The sequence below is a fragment of the Pseudonaja textilis genome, chromosome 8, assembly GCF_049901715.1.
Source record: "Pseudonaja textilis isolate UNSWEBS1 chromosome 8, rPseTex1.2, whole genome shotgun sequence".
Classification (NCBI taxonomy): Eukaryota; Metazoa; Chordata; class Lepidosauria; order Squamata; family Elapidae; genus Pseudonaja; species Pseudonaja textilis.
The window spans coordinates 40,636,802-40,658,549 of record NC_141997.1 but is presented as its reverse complement, the minus strand read 5'-3'; the positions used below and the strand labels follow the sequence as shown (position 1 = coordinate 40,658,549).

At 47.0% G+C, this 21,748-nt stretch overlaps 2 protein-coding genes across 4 annotated transcripts in view; both read right to left on the bottom strand.

Annotated features, from left to right (window-relative positions):
* TBC1D4 (TBC1 domain family member 4) overlaps window positions 1-9,325 on the bottom strand; it is a 107,159-nt gene extending 97,834 nt beyond the window's left edge. For 2 of the 3 annotated variants that reach the window (XM_087938017.1, XM_026705308.2), the window contains exon 1: window positions 8,845-8,973. The gene's annotated coding sequence lies outside the window, so the exon portion shown is untranslated. Of the gene's footprint in view, window positions 1-8,844; window positions 8,974-9,192 lie in introns of those variants that run through there. The other variant, XM_087938018.1, reaches the window with a different exon arrangement.
* A 6,152-nt stretch (window positions 9,326-15,477) lies between these two features.
* Window positions 15,478-21,689, bottom strand: COMMD6 (COMM domain containing 6). Its single transcript, XM_026705312.2, has 6 exons — window positions 21,592-21,689; window positions 21,321-21,386; window positions 19,709-19,785; window positions 18,792-18,960; window positions 17,213-17,365; window positions 15,478-16,119 (listed from the first exon to the last, which is right to left on the bottom strand). The coding sequence occupies exons 1-6, from the start codon at window positions 21,667-21,669 to the stop codon at window positions 16,069-16,071; spliced, it is 594 nt and encodes a 197-aa protein (XP_026561097.2). The 5' UTR covers window positions 21,670-21,689; the 3' UTR covers window positions 15,478-16,068.
* Between the last annotated feature and the right edge of the window lie 59 nt (window positions 21,690-21,748).

The following is a 21,748-nucleotide window of genomic DNA, read 5'->3' as shown; positions in this document are numbered from 1 at the left end:
AGCACTTCCCATAGATGGGCTTAACTCGGAAACATAAGAGACCCAAACATTGCAATTTGCAAAACCAAGCTCTTATTGTTAGGACATTATAGCAACAGCCCTTAGACTTAGGTAACGCTTCACGGTGCTTTTACAGCCCTCTCTAAGCAGTTTATAGAGTCAGCGTCTTTCCCCCAACAATCTGGGTCCTCATTTTACCCACCTCGGAAGGATGGGAGGCTGAGTCCACCTTGAGCCTGGTGAGAATCGAACTGCCAAATTGCAGGCAGCCGGCAGGCAGCAGAAGTAGCTTGTAAGTACTGTATTCTAACCACTGCACCACCACAGCTCATTCTAATTAATTTTATGAAAGTCGCCGTGTCCAAACAAACTTCTCTCACCTGTCTAACAAAGATTATAACGGACCTTCGTCCCGCTCCTTTTGAGATAGAGAAAGCCATCACCCATATTCCATGCCATCACCCAAGGCTGAAGGACAAACTCCAGGCTTGCTTCTGGCCTTCCTTGTGCTGCTTCCATAGGAACTCCAGGCCAAGAGGCCCAAAGCCCCCCAGGGCAGGAATGGAGGGCCCAGATCACTAGCCAACCTGGGGGAGAATATCTAGAAGCTGCCCCTTGACCCTTGGCCTCTCTGCTGTTACAGCACCGCTAGGCCGAGGCAGTGTGTTCAAACTACCAGAGAAATTTCAAAGAAGTTCCAGTTTTGAATGCCGAAGGCAGGACATCTAAGAGAACGCGCGCTTGATGGTTTCTTTTGGGATGGTTCTTAAGCGGCAGAAATAAATGATTTGAGTTCGCTGGCCAGAGCTGCCAAATCTGTTATTGCAAAACTCTGGAAAACTAAAATTCTTCTTTTGTTTTGGAACAAAGACATTTAAAAATGTGGGACGTCGCTCCAGCTGCAAAATAAAGGGATGTAACTTGCAAGCAAGGGAAGGTTTATCCTCAACTGGATGCGATCTTTTCTATCTCGTGAACATGGAAAACCTGGATTAGAATTGCAGGAAATGCTGGGCGAGAGGGTGGCATATCGCCAAGAGAGGCAGGGAGCCCCCTTCCTGGGTGCCATAAAGCAAAAGGATACAGAGCCATCAGTCCTGGTTGCTTTCCTTGGATTGCCCCAGTGAGCATGAGGCAGGGGCTGGATTCCAAGTTTTTGTTTATCTATAAACATTTCTGCTTGGAAATAACAGGCTACTGAGAGTCGTTCCTGTGTGCACCTCTCCACGTCTCTTTGTTTGCTTTTGTTGTTATTTCCATTTTTTGTGCGTGTTATTATGGGAGGGAAGTTGACTTTGGTGGTGTGCTCGCACTGCTAAAAATAAAAGCAATAACGTGCTGAACCAGTATCACCAATACGATTTTTGAAGAAGCTGAGGGTTTTGGATTTGTTCCTGTTCTTTTAGCTCAGTGTACATTCGTCAAGGGAAGTCTTGAGGGATCTTCCATGAAATGGCACCTTAAGACAATGTACATGTACATGTTATTCTGTAGAATAAGACAGTCAATGCAATTCTAAGTTGCATTAACAGAGGGATACAGTCAAGATCCAGTGAGGTACTAATACCACTCTATAAAGCCTTAGTAAGACCACACCTAGAGAACTGCATGCAGTTTTGGTCACCACACTATAAAAGAGACGTTGAGGCTCTAGAAAAAGGGCAGAAAACAGCAACCAGGATGATTAGGAGACTGGAGACTAAAACATATGAAGAACGGTTACAGGAACTGGGCAAGGCTAGTCTAGGGAAGAGAAGGATCAGGGGAGACATGATAGCAGTCTTCCAATATTTGAGAGGCTCCCACAGAGAGGAAGGGATCAAGCTATTTTCCAAAGCACCAAGATCAGACAAGGAAAAAAATGGGTGGAAACTGAACAGGGAGAGATTTAACCTGGAAAAAAGGAGAAACTTTCTGACAGTGAGAACAATCAACCAATGGAACAGAAGTTGCCCTCGGAAGTTGTGGGAGCACCACCACTTGGGATTTTCAAGAAGAGATTGGATTACCATTTGTCAGAAATGGTGTAGGGTCACCTGCTTGGGTGTGTGTGTATTAGACTAGATGACCTACAAGGTCCCTTCCAAATCTGATTATCTAATCTAATTTAAGAGTCCACTGGCCTTCAACCTTTTGAGCACCAGGGACCGGTTCCTTGAAGAGGGGTTTTTCCGTGGACTGGAAGGGGCGTGATTTTGTGCGCTGCCTGTATCCTTTGCTTGTTTGTGCAGACCAGTTTCTGACATACTGTGGACTGGTGCCAGTCTACAGGCCGGCAGTTGTGGATCCCTGTTCTAGTCCAAAACCATGCTCAGGCAGGAGATCCTATACCAGGGGTGTCAAACTGGATTTCTTTGAGGGCTGGATCATCATTGTAGTTCTCCTCCTTGGACAAGCCGGGAGGGAGGGAGATGTTGTGGATCAGTGGCAGCGGGTGTGTATGGCTGAGGTCTCGTAAAGCGAGAACTCAGATGAGGGGCCTGCGTGTGATGTATCTGTAACTCACACAAACTGCATTCCAGATTTGCCTCTGGAAGAAAACTCCAGCCCACAGCTGGATGACAGAAAGGAAACCCAGTCAAGAGCCAGACTGGTCTAGTGATGAAAGCACTAAGCTAGAAACCAAGAGATGTGAGTTCTAGTCCCGCTTTAGACATGAAACTCAGCTGATGGTCAGTCACTCTCTCACTTCACAGGGTTGTTGTGGAGGAAGGTGCATTGGATATGCTTGCTGCCTTGAGTTGTAGGCAGAGGTGGTTATTCAGCAGGTTCTGACCAGATCTGGAGAACCAGTAGCGGAAATTTTGAGTAGTTCGGAGAACCAGCAAATACCACCTCTGACTGGCCCCATTCCTATCTATTCTCTGCCTCCCATTGAGTCTCAGCTGATTGGCTGGGTCTTCTTTGGTTGCCCTGCGCAGGAGAACGGAGCTGGAAAGTAGGTTAGTGGGGTGGGGAGGGATTTGACAGTATCCTTCCCCTGCCATGCCCACCAAGCCACGTCTATAGAACTGGCAATAAAATTTTTGTGAATGCCACCATTGCCGAGGAGCCTGGGCCAAGGGCGCGGGCGTGCAGGGCTGCTCAAAGGAAAGACCAGCTGCAGCAGCACGGGCGACTCGGGAGTAAGGCTGCAAGGTAATGGCCCCTCCCTTAAGAGATAAAAGCCAGCCGGAGAGACCGTATTCTTTGCAGGAAGCAGAGAAGTTCTTGCACTTCAAACCTTGTGGAAGTTCAGACTGTCCTGGTTTGTGTTTTTGTTTGGAATATTTCTTGGCAACTTTATCTAATGTTCTCGACAGCCTTGCACAACCTTGGCAAGGCTCCTTCTATCAGGGACAATTACTTTTAATAGACTTTTAACCGTGAATGAACGGAATTCGCAGAGAAGCATTAAAAGGTTTTGCTTTTATCTCTGTTTGGTGTTTGTTTCCTTGGAACAAGGTTTGGGTCAGAACAGGAGACAGGATGGACACAGGGCTGGGCTGCTGGGGGTTCGCAGGGGTTCAGGAGAGCCTCTAGCTAAGATTCTGTGCAGAACCCCCAAATCTCACTCCTGGCTGGCCCTGCCCACCGCACTCCTCCCCTCCTAGGAGTCCTCATGTGGCCCGTTTTGGATGCAGTAGGTGCAGGGCATGTGCAGAGGTTCAAGAAGATCAGAAAAAAAGGCTTATTTCCAGCTTCCAGAGAGCCTCCAGAGCCAGGGGAGGCCATTTTTGCCTGGTGTGCTATTAAAGGACTTAATTGAGGAAGTTTTTTTTAAAAAAAGGAAGTGATATTTTGGGTTACAGAAGCATTTGAGGGCAATTTGAATTCTTCCCAGAATATTTTTCCATCTCTCTCTCTCTCTCTCTCTCTCTCTCTCTCTCTCTCTCCCTCCCTCCCTCCCTCCCTCCCTCCCTCTCTTGAAGCATTTAACAGTGGGGTCCCTGCAACCATTCTGTAAAGCCTTAGTAAGACCACAACCTAGAGTACTGCATCCAGTTTTGGTCACCACACTATAAAAAAGATGTTGAGGCTCTAGAAAAAGGGCAGAGAAGAGCAACGGAATATGTGCCTACTTCTTAAAAAAGCTACCCATTGCCATAGCCAAACCTCTAAGCATAATCTTTGAAAAATCTTTCAGGACCAGCTCCTTGACAAAACTATGGTCACAAACCACGGTCATCCCCATCTTCAAGAAGGGAGACCCCAGCCTAGTTGAAAATTACAGACCGATCACTTTATGCTGCGTCACCTGTAAAGTCATGGAATCAATTATTAACCAATCCATCATTTTCCACTTAGAAACAAACAACCTACTCTCTAATAAACAATTTGGTTTCAGGAAAAAACTAGTATGTAATCTGTACCTCTTATACTGCAAAAACATATGGACTACATAACCCAATCAGGGCAAAGCAATAGACGCAATCTACATAGACTTGTGTAAAGCCTTTGATTCAGTGGTACACGACAAACTACTCCTAAAACTAAAATCCTACGGTATATCTGGACACCTGCATTACTGGATAGAAGCATTCCTGTCAAACAGACAACAAATGGTCAAAATTGGGAGCATCCTATCAAATTCTGTACGGTCAACAGTGGTGTCCCCCAAGGCAGTGTTCTAGGACCAACTCTTTTCATACTCTACATAATTGACCTCTGTGATCATATCAAGATGTAAAGCTATTCAACACCACAGACAATACTGCTACCCTTCAAAAAGACCTCGACTATGTATCAGAATGGTCAAACAAATGGCAACTTCAAATCTCAACAAATAAATGCTCTGTCCTACATATCGGCAAAAAAAGCAGAAAATAAAATACAGGCTGAATAGTCAAGACCTTGTTGATGATCCAAACTCTGTCAAGGACCTTGGAATACTCATCTCTAATGACCTAAATACTAGAGCCCACTGTAACTACACAGCCAAAAAGGCATTAAGAGTTGTTAACCTAATCTTACGTAGCTTTTTCTCTGGTAATATTACACTAATAACTAAAACATACAAAACATTTGCAAGACCATACTCGAATACAGCTCATCAGTCTGGAACTCACATTAAGTATCTGATATTAACACAGTTGAGAAAGTCCAGAAATATTTCACAAGAAGAGTTCTCCACTCCTCTACTCGTTGCAGAATACCTTATGCCACCAGACTCGAAATTCTAGAAAACCTAGAACTACGCCATCTTCGGTCCGATCTAAGTATAGTATATAAAATCATATGTTGCAATGTCCTACCTGTCAATGAATACTTCAGCTTCAACCATAACAACACAAGAGCAAACAATAGATACAAACTCAAGGTTAATTGCACCAAACTTGATTGCAGGAAATACGACTTCAGCAACAGAGTGGTCAATGTCTGGAATACTCTACCTGACTCTGTGGTTTCTTCCCCAAACCCCAAAAACTTTAACCTTAGACTGTCTACTATTGACCTCACCCCTTTCCTAAGAGGTCTGTAGGGGGCATGCATAAGCACACCAACGTGCCTACCGTCCCTGTCCTATTGTTTCTTTTATTTTTTAATTTTTCTTATATGTATCCATGTATTCATAACTATGTTTTTACTTATACCTATTATCTTGCAAGCAATTGACAAATAAACCAGGATGACTAGGGAACTGGAGATTAAAACATATGATGAATGGTTGCAGGAACTGGGCCTGGCTAGTCTAGTGAAGAGAAGGACCAGGGGAGACATGATCGCAGTCTTCCAATATTTGAGGGGCTGCCACAGAGAGAAGGAAGGGATCAAGCTATTTTCTAAAGCACCTGAAGGCCAGACAAGAAATAATGGATGGAAACTGATCAGCCTAGAAAGAAGGAAAAAGTTTCTGAAAGGGAGAGCAATCAACTAATGGAACCGAAGTTGCTTTCGGAAGTTGTGGGAGCTTCATCACTGGAGGCTTTCAAGAAGAGATTGGACTGCCATTTATCAGAAATGGTGTAGGGTCTCCTGCTTGGGTGGGGGATTGGACTAGATGACCAAGGTCTTTTCCAACTTTACTAATCTGTAAAATGATGAGAGGGGGCAGGCAAGAGAGTTCCTTCCTTTCTATACTCACCCAGTTCACATGTCTGATTTTATTCCAGGAAGAGAATAAGGATGTCAGCTTGCTTCTCCTGCAATGCTTCCATGTCAAAGGGCTGAAACTCAGCTGTTTTCCTCAAATCATTAAAAAAAAAGCCGCTCCCCAAACCCATCTGCCTTCCTTTCTGCACATATCCTGGCCAGCAAACAGATCCTGAAAGATATCACAGAGAGGGAAAGGCCACCATTTTGCTCTCAATGGAACAGGAACACTAATGGATGGACCCGTGGAACCCGTGTTGGAATACTGCATCCGGCTTTGGTCACCGCGATATTAAAAAGTTGTCGAGACTCTAGAAAGAGTGCAAAGAAGAGCAACGAAGACGATTAGGGGACTGGAAGATAAACCATATGAAGAACGGTTGCAGGAAGTGGCTAAGGCGCTGAGCTTGTCAATCAGAAAGGTCAGCAGTTCAGCGGTTCGAATCCCTAGCACTGCGTAACAGAGTGAGCTTCCGTTACTTGTTCCAACTTCTGCCAACCTAGCAGTTCGAATGCATGTAAAAATGCAAGTAGAAAAATAGGGATCACTTTGGTGGGAAGGGAACAGCGTTCCGTGTGCCTGTGGCGTTTAGTCATGCCGGCCTCATGACCATGGAGACGTCTTCGGACGGCACTGGCTCTTCGGCTTTGTAACGGAGATGAGTACTGCCCCCTAGAGCCAGAAACGAATAATACATATGTGCTAGGGGAACCTTTACCTTTAGACCTTTAGCCCAGGGGTCTCCAACCTTGGCAACTTTAAGACTTGTGGACTTCAACTCCCAGAATTCCTCAGCCAGCAATTGGTTGAGGAATTCTGGGAGTTGAAAGCCACAAGTCTCAAAGTTGCCAAGGTTGGAAGACCCCTGCTTTAGCCTAATGAAAAAAAAAAGGAGTGACATGATAGCATTGTTTCAATATCTAAAGCAACGGCCCCCAACCTTTTGGGCACCAAGGACTGGTTCCATGACTTCCAGAGGGGGCGCGGCTTGCATGCATTTTGCATTTGGATGGGGCTTCACTTGCTTGTGCAGCCCGGTTGTTGGTATGCCACTGCCCAGTGTCAGTCCATGGATCGTGGGGTTGGGGATCTCTGATCTAAGGGGCTGCCACAAAGAAGAGAAGGTGAAGCTGTTCTGCAAAGCAGAGGTCTCCAGCCTTGGCAACTTTAAGACTTGTGGACTTCAACTCCCAGAGTTCCTCAGCCAGCAGAGTAGAACTCTGGGGAGTTGAAGTCTACCTGTCTTAAAGTTGCCAAGGTTGGAGATGGAAACTAATCAAGAAGCAATCTTCGTGACAGCGAGAACAGTTAATCAGTAGAACGGAGTTGTCTCCAGAAGTTTGTGAGTGCTCCAACCCTGGAAGTTTTTAAGAAGAGATTGGACAAGTATTTGTCTGGAATGGTAGATTACCTGAGCAATAGGTTAGAATAGAAGACCTCCAAAGTCCCTCTCAACTCTGTTATTCTGTGTTTCTTTTACCTGAATATATGCAAAAAACAATCGAGACACCTTTTTCAGTCTGTTCCAAGATGCAGCTCCTTTCTGGTCTAAGGAACCCTGTATACACCGCATTCCACGGATTCTCTGGTTTAGAGGATATTCTAACGCAAGGGTCTTCAAACACGGCAAGTTTAAAACTTGTGGACTTGAACTCCCAGAATTCCTGAGCTGGCATAACTGGAGGAGGAATTCTGGGAATTGAAGTCCACAAGTCTTCAAGCTGTCAAGGGAAGGAACATCTCAACTGCCAGCCAGTTGGGATACTGTTGGCCAAAAAAAGAGGAGAGGCCTATCCGGAGTGGTTCTTGAGCTCAGAGCTACAGGCAAGCAAGAGTAATGATATAACCCAGTCCTACTTCGGTTTGAGGAAGGGGAGTTGCAGTCCGGGTGAGACTAAGCGCAAAAATGATACCCAAGTGTGAAGCCACCATTCAGGTTCAACTGAACCTGCCTTCCCTCTGCCTTCCCGCTCATCCAGCAGGTGAAGAGGCCGCAGGGAGGTTCCTGCCTTGCTCAAGCCATCTCCCTCAAGCGTGCTTGATTCCAGGAATCACACGGATGTGCATGCATTCAACTTTCTGGGCCACAGTTCAAGATAAGTTTCCTCTGGCTTCTTCCAGCAAGGTTTTGCCATGTTCCCATCTAGCTAGCCTTAGAGGCCTTGGATCTCCTGCTCTCTCCATCCAAGGGCTATTTGGGTCTGTCTTCCTTCCTCCTCCCCCCCCTCTCCCTCACACACTCACACTCTCTCCTCCCCCTCTCCTCTCCACTCTCTCCCTCCCTTCCTCTCTCCCTCTCCTCCTCTCCCCTCTCTCACCATCCCTTTCTCCCTCCCCTCTCTCTATCCCCTCTCCCCACTCCTTCTCTCTCTCTCTCTCTCTCTCTCTCTCTCTCACACACACACACACACACTTGTCATTGGGGGGAATCTGCCACCATTGGCCAAGACTCCCCTAGCCAGGTCATCCTGCTATCTAGGCCCACACCCATCTCGGATTAGTAACCCCACCCTCAAATCTCCTCACCCCACCTATAATTGTGGGGTGGGGTGGGGAGGGGTCTGGTCCACAGCAGCCGGGGCATCTGGTTTGTCTCTAGGTCCAACCTCTCCCCCTGGGGATGCTGGCCAGGAAAAAGAAAGAAAGAACGAATAATAAAAAGAAACTAATTGGGAAGCTAAAAGCTCAGAAGGCCACAACCTCCATCTGGAAAGCGGAGGGGGGTGGTGCTGGAGGACCTCAAGGCGCCCCGCTCCCCCTCGGTCTCCCACCTGGTTGGGGTCGGTGGCTCGGAAGACGTGGCAGGCGACGGGCGAGTCGGGGTCGTCGGGCTGCGCCTTGATCAGGTAGGCGAAGTAGGTGAGGTCCTGGCGTTGTGGACGAAGCGCGAGATGTGCTGCGCTTTGTGCTCGAAGATGAAGACGGCCGAGCCGGGGGCGCCGCCGGGCGAGGAGGGCACGCAGCGGAGGGTGGGCGCGCCCAGGAGCAGCAGCACCTCCCGAGCCGCCGCCACCGCCGCGCCCGGTTCTGGCTTCTGGCTGCGCCGACGGACTTCGGCCATCAGCCAAGGCAACATAGGCAGCGTGGCTCGCCGGTCCAGGCTGGTGCAACCCACGTACCAGAGTCGGAAACGTTTCTCGCCGCCCGGCCGGACCGGACCCAAACCGGGACCGGGTTCGGGAGCCAGAGGATGCGGGAAAGGCGCCGCCTCCGCCACTGCCGCCGTCTCCATCGGGGCTCCGACTCCCGCGGGGCGCCGCTTCGCCGGAGTTCGGCCTCCGCCACCCCGCTGGCTTCGCCCAGCCACGCGTCCACCACGGCCGCTCGAACCCGGACCGGGGAGGCAGGCAAGGTCCGCGGACGCGCCGCGTTGCGCCTTCGGCTTCGGGCGGTGCGGCTCAGCTCCAAGGGGCTCCGGAGCTCGCCCACCCCCACCCGCCAGCCTTGTCCGAGCGCCCTCCGCAAGGCTGGGGCTGCTGCTCCCGGCCCGCCCGAGGGTGGCCGGGTTTCCTGGCCCTGCCCAGCCGGGGAAGGCAGCCAAAAGAGCTGCTGCTGCTGCTGCTGGCGCTGCTGGCGCTGTTTGGCAAGGGGGCCGCGGTGCCTGCGCCTCCCTCTCCCTGCCCCCTTTTGCGCTGCTGCTGCTGCCGCGGTTGCGGCGGCGGCGGCTGCTCGTGTTCGACTTCTGACGGCGCTTCCCGGGTTCCCCTCCCGGGGTGAAGCTGGCGGGCCAATTAGGAGGAGAGACCTCGTTGCTGGGCGCGGAGAGGGAGGCTCCCAGCCCCTGCAGGCTGGTCCTTGCAGGGGCTCAGCCGCCAGGAAATCCCGAGATTTGGGAGGTGGGGGTGGAGGCTTGCTTATACTTTTTTAAAATAATGCTTTATTGAATGTTTTTTCCATTTATGCATAATACCAATAGTTATTAAACAGCGCTGTGACATTATATACACATTTATGTGTCCTATCAAAACTTACAATGCAGAGTACTTTCATACCTTCCTATTTATTATTTACGTTATTTACATTGTCTATTTTTATATCTATTATCTATCCAAATAAACCATGTTTCCCATACTGTGTTGTATTCTGTGTCTGTTTTCCCTTTTAATTTCATAGATAGAATAGAATAGAATGGAATGGAATGGAATAGAAAAGAATAGAATAGAACAGAACAGAACAGAACAGAATAGAATACTTTATTGGCCAAGTGTGATTGGACACACAAGGAAATTGAATTTATCCATTGCCACACACTAAAAAAATTTTTTATTATTAAACCTTCAGGTGGTATAGAGTTTTCCTTCCAGTACTGAGCATATGAAATTCTTGCTGCTGTTAATATATGCAATATAAGATATTTAATCTTTCTGTTATAGTTTTTTTTTTAATTATTCCTAAGAGGAATAATTCCGGGACAAAATCAATTTTGTTTTTAGTTAACTCTTCAGGTGCTTTCTTATTCTTAAGTCTGCCAGCCTTGTTCTGGGAAAAAGGGGGCGGACAGAGCTGAGTCCGACTTGCCACCCCCTATCCCCCCCAATGGGCTAAGGAGGCAAGGCAGCCAAAATGGGGGGGGGGGCTGGAGCAGGAGCCCTCCCCCCCTCAGTGAAAGCTTTGGAGGCGACCCCATCTCTGGGGTCCCCCATGAGAACCCAGCCCCTCTCCTTTCAGTGTTAAATGCAGAGTGTGGGTATCCTGCAACTACTAGAATAACGGAGTTGGCAGGGACCTTGTAGGTCATCTAGTCTAACCCCTTGCCCCCCCTGCCCTCTGACTGCCAACCCAAGAAGGAGACCTTCCACCATTTCTGACAGCTGGAAGTCCACTCTCTTTTGGAAAATTTCCAGTGATGAGGCAGCGCCACAATTTCTGAAGGAGAGCTGCTCCATATGGATCGATCGATTGATCCTACTCATAGGAATAGAATAATCATAGAATAGAATAATCATAGAATAGAATAATAGAATAAAATAGGGATAGAATAAAATAAGAATAGGAATAATAATAGAATAGGAATAGAATAAAATAGGAATAGAATAACATAAGAATAGAATGGGAACACAATAGGAATAGAATAAAATTAGAATAGAATAGGAATAGAGTAGAATAGAATAATAATATCAAATCAAAATAATAATAGAATAGAATTATAGTTGGAAGGGACCTTGTAGGTCATCTAGTCCAACCCCCCAGCCCAAGCTGGAGACCTTCCACCATTTCTGATAGATGGCAGTCCAGACTCTTCTGGGAAGCTTCCAGGGATGAAGCTCCCACAACTTCTAAAGGCAAGCTTTTATGTCCTGCTACTTTTATATCCTGAGAATTCGGGACTCCGCTAATTACAAATGGAAATATACCGATTAGGGCAGAGGTCTCTAAACTTGGGAACTTTTAAGACTTGTGGACTTCAACTCCCAGAATTCCTCCTCCCAAGTCATGCTAGCTCAGGAATTCTGGGAGTTGAAGTCCACAAGTCTTAAAACTCGTCAAGTTTGGGGAATCCCAGGATTTGAGCGAGACAACGCTTTGAAAATGCCTTGGACAGCCCCCCTCCCACCTCTCCGCCCCTGGCGCGGGGCCAGCTGCTCCGGGCTGGAACGCAACTCGAGACTCGCCCGGGGTTGCATCTAGAAGAGCGAAGGATACATGCCCGGGCTTGCTGGGCAGCCCCACACAGCTTGCGCGTTTGCCTGGGAAACGGCAGCTGTGCAACTCTCGGGAGCTGCGCCTTGCTGGGCGGAGGTGCAACCGAGGCCAAACACCTGACTCTCGTGCAGAGCCGTCGGGAGCCAAGGGCGTTGCACACCTCTCCGCGACAGACACCTGCACGCAACGGGAGCTTTTGGGTTAAAGATAAAATGCCCTTTTTTTCTTTTTTTTGAGGGGAATCAAATATGCATCTCTTCCTAGCCCCGTTGGGGCAGCAAACCTCCTTTGCCTCTCTCGTATTGTCAGCCGCTTGGAACGAAGTCTTCTTCCAATTCTTTGCGGTTGTGGTTTGGCAACTTCAGCCGCTTTGTTAAGGTCTGTTGGACTTCAACTCCCGACATTCCCTCCGCCAGCCTCTCGAGGGATTCTGGGAGTTGAAGTCCACCGATTTTAACAAGCGGCTGTATAATATGCTAATGAGCTATATGGGGCCAAGCTGAACCCGGGGCTTCCCCAAGTTAAATGTGCTTTTATTGCCTCTTCTTGGATAGCGTTAGCGTTAAATAGGTTTATACTGAGCGTTTTGTGTGGACTGTTGCATTCTGTCCTAACAAATTGAGTTACAAATAGCTTCATAACAGCTTCATGGATAGCCATGAAACACAATGACAAAAAATAAAAAAAAACCCACAACCTTGCCAATTCTTTAATTTCCAATTTTAAGTGTAAAAGTTTGGCCTCTCTTTTTGGGGTGGGGTGGGGTTCAGAGACTCTTAAGTGTGGTACTGTATCCCCGAGGCTGTTGTTGTCCTTGGATAAGGAATGTTCTGTCACAAGGCCTCAGTGTGCCAGAGAATGGGTGGTGGGAGAACTAGGCCTTTGTCCTCAGGCCAGACGTCACAGCTCCAGGAAGGAAAGAAGGAAAGGAAGGAAGGGGAGAGGAGCAGTAGGAGGGAGGGAGGGAGGGAAGAAGGAAGGAGAGGGGGAAGTAGAAGGGAAGGAAGAAAGAGAGAGGCAGTAGAAAGGAGGGGCGAGGAGAGGGGGCAGTTGAAGGGAAGGATGGAATGAGAGAGGCACTAGGAGGGAGGGGAAAGGGGCAGTAGGAGTGAGGAAGGGAGGAGAGGGGCAGTAGAAGGGAAGGGAGGAATGAGGGGGCAGTAGAAGGGAAGGAAGAAAGAAGAGAGAGAGGCAGTAGAAGGGAGGGGCGAGGAGAGGGGGCAGTCGAAGGGAAGGATGGAATGAGAGAGGCACTAAAAGGGAGGGAGAAAGGGAGGGGAAAGGGGCAGTAGGAGTGAAGAAGGGAGGAGAGGGCAGTAGAAGGGAAGGGAGGAATGAGGGGGCAGTAGAAAGGAGGGAGGGAGGGGAGATGGGCAGTAAGAGGGATGGAAGAAGGAAGGAAGGAGAGGCAGTAAATTGGAGGAAGGAAGGAATGAAAGAGGCAATAGGAGGGACGGGAAAAGGAAGAAATGACGGAGTAAAATGGAGGAAAGGAAGGAAAGTGAGAGGCAGTAGAAGGGAGGGAGGGAAAGGAGGAGGGGCAGTAGAATGGAAGGGGAGGGAAGGAAGGAAGGAAACAGATGGGGTAACTTTTCAGCCAGGCTAATCATGCAAGGACCTGTTTTTGTGTTATAATATCCAAAGCCACTTATATTGACTTAGCGTCAAGGCCGAGCAGTGCAAAACAACTGAAAACCAGGAAGAATGGTGGGCTGGGCCAAGTAAGTAGGTGATAAAATACAATGCGCCAACCTACTTCTATCTGTTTTCAAGAGAAACTGCTCCAAAGAGGGAAACTCTGGGTTCCTCTTCTACTCCCCCTCTAGAAAAGATGAAAGTGGGGGGGAGGGAAAACAACCTTTAAACCTGAATTAGAAGTTGCAGCTGGTGTTGGTTTGAAAGCCAGGGCAATGACGCCTTCAATTCATTAGAAGTTCAAGAGACTTGACAACTGGAATCCAAAAGCCAGTTGCTTTTCTCCCATTTTCCCCTCTGAGAATCTGGATCCTGCCTGCTCCGTTCCACAAACCTCTTCCTTAATTTCAACCCTCCGTCCTTTTCAGCTTTCATCCAATGGTCTTTGGCTGCCTGCAGGAGTCATTCTCAAGGGCACCAAGGAGAAGCTGCCAGCCCAGAGACTTGTGATTTAGATGCACTTGAAGTCCACAAGTCTTAAAGTGCCAAGGTCGACACCCTGATTTAGATGGTGAGAAGCATGACAAACAGAGGTGGTATTCAGCAGGTTCTGATCAGTTCTGGAGAACAGGTAGTGGAAATTTTGAGTAGTTTGGAGAACTGGCAGATACCACCTCTGACTGACCCCACCCCTATCTGTTCTCTGCCTCCCAAGTTCCAGCTGATCAGCTGGGTCTTCTTCGATTGCCCTGCGCAGAGATTGGAGCTGGAAAGCAGGTTAGTGGGGTGAGAATGGGGATTTTGCAATAACCTTCCCCCAGGAGTGGGGAGGGAATAGCAATAGGATGTAGACTTATATACCGCTTTACACTGCTTTTACAGCCCTCTCTAAGCGGTTTACAGAGTCAGCCTATTGCCCCCAACAATCTAGGGCCCTCATTTTACACACCTCGGAAGGATGGAAGGCTGAGTCAACCTTGAGCCTGGTGGGATTTGAACTGCCAAACAGAAGTTGCTTGCAATACTGTACTCTAACCACTGCGCCACAGAGGCACCTAATTTGGGGGGATTTTACAGTATCCTTCCCCTGCCACACCCACCATGCCATGCCCACTGAGCCACGCCACACCCACAGAACCGGTAGTAAAAAAAAATTTGAATCCCACCACTGATGACAAAGCATCTGTTGGCTCAGGACTGGGCTGGGTGGTGGGTGAGAGACACACCTTAGAAGGGTCTGCTTGCTTATCGCCAACTGAGAACCACTGCTTCTACCTCAACACACACACACACACACACACACCCAAAAACCAGGCATACCCTGCTGTTTCTGCTGACCCAAATCTTGGCTTTCTGCAGGCGTTTATTTATGGTTCATGGGTGAAAAAAAACTTGTGACAAGAATAGAGCTGCTGCTTTTCTAAAAACACACAGATGCTCTCTTGCACCTTGAAGATTTCTCCACCTTGCCTCCCTTTGGTGGAAATAACTTACTGGTGACAGCAAGAACCCTTTTCTTGGCAGCATAGATGAGGTGAGCCAAAGGATTTCTTTTTTTAGTTAACCGTTATTTTAAAAATTATACCGGTGGCTATACAAGGACCCAGGCCTTTTCCCCCCAATACTTTTGTCCCATTGAATCAGGGGTGTCTCCTGACAACTGCCTGGGCCAATTCTTGGCAAGGTTTACATGAGTTGTTTGTCCTTCCTTCCCTCCCTCTTCCTTCCTCCTACCTCCTTTCCTTCTTTCTCCCTTCCTTTCTCCCATCTCCCTTCCTTCCTTCCTTCCTCCCACCTCCCTCCCTCCCTTTTCTTCATCCTTTCCTCTGACAGAGCAGCTGACCCAAGGTAACCCAGGTTGTTTTGTGCCAAAGGCAGGACTAGAACTCACGCTCTCCCAGTTTCTAGTCATACACCTACATCAATCTGGCTTTCTATGTCTGGGATTAGGGTAGTATGTCACCTGACCAATGTTGTTTATTCAATAAAAGGTGTTCAATTGACTTAGTCTGACAGACCAGGCTAGAGCCCTGGTTTAAGAAGAAGGGTCCTTACCTTTGGTGGGAAACACCCAACCCCAAAGTTGGCAGAACGAAGGCAGCTGAGAGACACAAAGAGGGCTCACACATTCTCCATCCTTTTATTAAGGAATTGAAGGTTGCCTTCCACATTCCATAAGATTATCCATGGAGAGTTCTAGATGGTGATAATACCACTGCTTTCCCCAATATTGTTCTAGTTGTAGAGATGGGAAGAACTTAGACCTTAAAGCAGGGGTCTTCAAACATGACAGCTTTAAGACTTGTGGACTTCAACTCCCAGAAGTCCTGAGCTAACATGACTGGAAGAGGAATTCTGGGAGTTGAAGTCCACAAGTCTTAAACTTGCCAAGTTTGAAGACCCTTGCCTTAAAGGGAGGTATCTCTTGGGTAGTTCTAAGGACATAATTGGGTTTATTTCTCCCGTACAGCCACTTCCCTGGTGGTCTTCTTCTTCTGAGTGGCTAAGATAGGTTCCACCTAAATTCTGGGGTGAACCGGGAGGTCCGTTTCAGGAGACAGACTCGTATGGAAAAATTCACTCAATGCAAAATTTTGCAGCTGGGGAACGTCACGTTGGAAACCCCAAAAGGAGAATAAACCTACATCTCTTCCTGGAAGACTCATTCTGCAGAACGATCTTTTAGGAAGGGGAAAAGGAAGGTCAGATCACTTGATTCAAAATGTCTCAAGAACGCTTGCCATCTCCTTGAATTGGCTGTGGAAATTCTGAAGGGGGAAAAATAAAAGAGAAATAAATCGGCATCAAGGGTACACCAACAACGGACTGTTTGCTCATGCTCAAAATCTCATGCTAGAGGCGCAATGCGTTGCAGTGTGCCATACATGGCCAACACACCCCTCATTTCTTTTGATACCTGTTGCCTCTTTAGAAGATCATGGGTTGCCCTCTCCCCTCTTTGGAAGAGCTTTATAGTTCCCGCTGCCTTAAGAAAGCTCAAAACGTTCTCAAAGATCCATCTCATCCTAGGCACCCTTTTTTTTAAACTATTACCATCTGGTAGATGGTACAGGATAATAAAAACAAGGACAAACAGGCTGAAAGACAGCTTCTATCCCAGGGCAGTAATTCTACTGTATAGTGCAATATCCATGAAATATCGGTGTGTGTGTGTGTGTTTCAATTCAATGTATAGAATGTGAAGGATGTGTGTTTATTTTCATAGTCATAATGTACACTGAAGATGGTATTTAATTTCGTTGTACGAGGTGCAGTGACAATAAAGTAAACTAAACTAAAACTTTAGGCAGCCAAGCAAGGGCTGAGTTATATCTGCGTCACCAGCATGTTCACCTTAAACTCAAAGGGCCACATTGCAAAACCCACCATAACAGGTTTCAAGTCTGAAAGGTTACTTTTTCAAATGGTGTGGGAGCATTAACGGGATTTCCAGAAAAAAGGGGGAAAAATATTGCAGGCTACAGGAACCATTTGCGCTTCAGTTTGTGATACAGGCATTGCTCAGCTGATCCTAATGACACAGATAAACCTCCAAGTGGCCTCAACCAGTCTATAAAAGGATGCAAATGACCAGCTGTCTGCAAAGGGTATAAATCCTTCCATTCCCCACCATCCAGTCAGAGCTGAAGAAGCTTTTTGGAGGAGAAGTGAAACATCGTCCAAGTAAAAACAAGGAAGTCCAGTTGCCTCTTGAAAAAAACACCTTTGGGACAACCATGAACTGGAGGACAGAGAATCTCCGCTGACTTTCGACCGACAGAAACCATTTCTGCCTGAAAATGTTAAACTACACGCCCACTTTTCCAAAAGTGCAAAAATCAGGAAGGACCATTTACCAACCTGGAACTGAGCGATTGTCATTTCAAAGGTTTTGCACGTGATGTTCCCCAACCCATCGGCCACTTTTAACACCACCGTAACGCAAGGCGATTTCAAGGATTTACAGCTGTCGGCACTCATGGCAATTCCCAGTTTCCACTGAAAATCTATCAGCTGCAATGGCAAGGGATGAACATATGAGCTTCGGGCACCCCTCGACGTACGACCACAGTGGATCCCAACGTTTATGTTGCTAAGTGAGACTGTTCAGTGAATTTTTTTCCCTCTTAACGACCTTTCATGCCAACTGTTAAGAAGTTGTAACCTGGTTGTTAAGCAAACCTGGCTTCTCACATTGACTTTGCTTGCCAGAAGGTCACAAAAGGGGGTCCCACATGACCCCTGGGACACTGCAACCGTCATAAATATGAGTCAGTTGCCAAGAGTCTGAATTTTGATCCTGTGACAGTGGGGCTGTTGCAAAACAGCCATAAGCCACTTTTTTTGCAGGGCCGCTGTAACTTTGAACAGTCACTAAACCAACTGTTGTAAGTCAAGGATACCTGTAGTGTTGGAACAGGCCTGGGAAGACACAGGTTATATAGTCCACCCTCCAGCCTGGGAGATCCCTGGCAAGTTTGGGTCCAAACAGGGCAGTTCTGCAGTTCTATTGAGTCTGTCACCTGCACCTCTATAACTGACTGGTTTGATTCTGCAACCCAACAAAGACACAGACTTCAGAGGATAATTAGACTGCAGAAACAATGTATGTATACTCCACGAGTCAAAAAAGAGGGCTGTGAAAATATCTACAGACTCCTCACATCCTGGACATAAACTGTTTTAACTCCTACCCTCAAAACGACGCTATAGAGCAGTGGTGGCTAACCTTTTTGGGCTCCTGTGCCAAAAAACACTTCTTATATTATAGGAAATGATGAAACGGGCCTATTATTCGGCCTGCAAGGCCTGCAGAGGCTTTTTTCAAACCTCTGAGAGGGCGAAAAAAGCTTCAAACCAGCCAAATCAGCTGTGAGGTACGCACATGTGCAGTGAGATAAGTTTGCCTGTGGCTTGTGTGCCGGCACAAATGGCTCTGCGTGCCACCTGTGGCATGCGTGCCATAGGTTCGCCATCATGGCTATAGAGCACTGCATACCAGAACAACTAGACACAAGGACAGTTTTTCCCCGAATGCCATCACTCAGCAAATAATTCTCTCAACATTGCTCAAGTATTTACAAAGTCTGCACTACTATTACTATTAATCTTCTCATCACTCCTTATCACCCATCCCCTCCCACTTGTGACTGTATGACTGTAACTTTGTCATTTGTATCCTTACGGTTTAGATTGACTGTTTCCTAGAGTATGATTCGATTGCTTATTGTACCCTATGACTATTATTAAGTGATGCACCTGATGATTCTTGACGAATGTATCTTTTCTTTTATGTACACTGAGAGCAATTGCACTTGGCCAATAAAGAATTCTATTCTATTCAGTTGTTGGGGGAAAAAAACCTAGGGATATTTGCCCGGGAGCAAGAAAGGAGACCCATCTAATATGTAGCATTTTTAAAACTTCCTGTCTTCCTTACCTGTCCGGCTGCTGCCACAGGTTTTGCATTCTCCAATCCCACCAGGGATTCTCTTTTCTCCTTCCACATCTGTTGGATGACCTGGCCAGACTGTTGTGGCAGAAAAGCGAACCTTTTGCCCAATTCGGTGGAAAATTCTTCCGAGGAGAATTTATTTTTCACGGCTGTGCTGTAACACCCCCACCCCACCCAAAAAAACCAAAATCAAATCAAATTGGCCTCTTTGATATGAATTGTTTCAGCAATTTTTGTCAACTTTAAATCCCTTCATGGCTTGGGAGCGGGTTATCTGAGGGAACGTCTCTTGCCGGTCACATCTACCTGACCCACTAGAACAGGGAGGCAGGGAATGCGTGCAGGTCCCATCCCTGGGGGAGATACACCTGGTGGGACCTAAAAGAAGAGCCTTCTCCATGGTGGCTCCCTCTCTCTGGAATATCATTCCCCTCAGAGAATGGCCTCACTCTAGCACTCTTCCGGAAGGCACTGAAAAAAACCTGATTCTGCCATCGGGCCTGGGGAACCCAGAGCGGGATAGAGACCAACAAATGGCTACTGAGATCTGCTGTCATGGGGGTGGGGGTGAGTGATTGATTGATTGATTGATTTCCAGATTTTGTTCTATTGTACTTTATTAACTTACTTGATTTGTTTTGTTAGTTTTATTGTTTTTTTATTTTAAATATGGTTTTTACATTCTGTAAGCTGCCTCGAGTGGCCATGGGCAAATAGGCGGCCATATAAATTCAATACATAAATAACAAATAAATAATTTTGTTATCAATCTTCCCTCCCCACACCCTCCGTTGGGCTGGGGGAATGCCTGCCTCCTTCCCCTTCCCCCAAGAGTCCAATGGCCCAAAATAAGGGGCAGGGAGACCCCCAACCTGGAGAAGGGAGAGAGGGAAGAGACTTACCCAAAAAGCCAGGAGAGGGTCTGGAGCACCTGGGACAGGTCAGCTGGGGTTATTTCCACACCGGCTGCACGGCATCTCTAGGAGAAAAAAGCAGCTGTGAGGCTGGCGCTTTGACAGTCCACTCCAGCACTCACTCCCCAGGACTGTCTTAATGCAGGGGCCTGATGGTCCCTTGCCCATGGGCCCGAGTATAGGGGCCCCTTACAAAGCTGTGTATGTTAACCCTTCAATGGACCTTGTATCATATAAGTACAGAACTACTACTGCTGTTGACTTCACCCCATTCCTAAGAGGTCTATAAGGGGGCGTGCATAAGCGCACCAGCATGCCTACCACCCTGTCCTAATGTTCCCCTTTTAATTGTATCCATTTCATGTATTCATAATCATGTTTATACTTATATCCGTTATCTGATACATGCTCAACAAACGAAAGAAAAAACAAATCAATAAATAAACATTTATGACATATTTGTTGGAAGTGCCAATGAAATAAATATAGGCTTAATTTTTTATTTTATTTTGAGGATCAACTACATTTTATTTCCAACCAAAAGTTTTAAAATAATCAAGTGATTTCTTTCATAAATTACAAATAAAAAATTAAGTTCAAATTATGAATTAGAATTTCACTACACTTATATTTCTTCTTTTTAAACCTTACAATAGTTTTCATTCTGCTTGAAAACATACATGGCTTCATATCAAACGTTTGCTGAGCTTTCTGCAAAGACAGCTGTATCAAGCTACCATTTTGATTATAAACTTGCTTTTTTTACTCTACTTTTCACAATTTGGATTATGATATACTATATCATTACATTATATAACATTATATAATTACATTAGACCTGTATCCTGCACCAGTCAAAAAGAGGGCTGTGAAAATATTTACAGACCCTTCACATCCCGGACATAAACTGTTTCAACTCCTTCCCTCAAAACGATGCTATAGAGCACTGCACACCAGAACAACTAGACACAAGGACAGTTTTTTCCTGAATGCCATCAATGAAAATAAATCCCTCAACACTGCCCAAGTATTTACAAAATCTGCACTACTATTACTATTAATCTTCTCATCACTCCTTATTACCCATATCCTCCCACTTGTGACTGTATGACTGTAACTTTGTTGCTTGTATCCTTACTATTTATATTGACTGTTTCCTGGTATGATTTGATTGCTTACTGCACCCTATGGCTATCATTAAGTGTTGTACCTTATGATTCTTGGCTCTTGTTGAATGTATCTTTTGTTTTATGTACACTGAGAGCATTTGCACCAAGACAAATTCCTTGTGTGTCCAATCATAGTTGGCCAAGAAAGAATTCTATTCTATTCTATTCTATTCTATTCTACTCTACTCTACTCTACTCTACTCTTATTGTACCCTATGACTATCATTAAGTGTGCTACCTTATGATTCTTGACTCTTGACAAATGTATCTTTTCTTCTATGTATACAGAGAGCATTTGCACCAAGACAAATGCCTTGTGTGTCCAATCACACTTGACCAATAAAAGAATTCTCTTATGATATATAATATAGGCTTACATTTTAATCGACCACCCTGCCACTCCCCACTCTGCCCTGCGTCGCCCCGCTCACCTGGCACATCTGGGGGGCATCGAAAGCGACCCTCCCGGATTGCAACCGCTGCACGGCTCGCTCGCCCTGCGGAGAGAAGGCAGATGGAGAGACCCTTCCCCTGCTCTCCTGCAGACCCCCAAGAAGAGGAGGTCGGCGGGCGTCCCGGGACCCCAAGAGGAGGCTCTAAAACCTCTCCCACCCAGATCCTCGGCAGAAGAGGGAAGCGGGTGGAAAGGAAGACCCCCCTTGTCTCCGAGGGTCTGGGGGTTCTGCAAGGAAGGGGGCTCACCAGCTCCGCCAGCAGGTCCGGCGGGAGGGTCCCCAGCGGGGCAAGGGACGGGGCTCCCCCCGCATCTCCCGGCTGCATCACGGAAGCTGCGCAGCGCGACCAACGCAGCCAATCGGGAAGGGCGTGGCGTGGCGTTTGGCCCCTCCCACCAGCCCCG

Bases quoted from the DNA above. Each gene is read 5' to 3' on its own strand.
- COMMD6 (XM_026705312.2), bottom strand. From the start codon at position 21,669: ATGCAGCCGGGAGATGCGGGGGGAGCCCCGTCCCTTGCCCCGCTGGGG. The intron at 21,387-21,591 runs GTGAGCCCCCTT...TTCTCTCCGCAG, and splicing joins CGGACCTGCTGGCGGAGCTG to GGCGAGCGAGCCGTGCAGCG. The intron at 18,961-19,708 runs GTAAGTCTCTTC...GGGGTGTTACAG, and splicing joins ACCCTCTCCTGGCTTTTTGG to CACAGCCGTGAAAAATAAAT.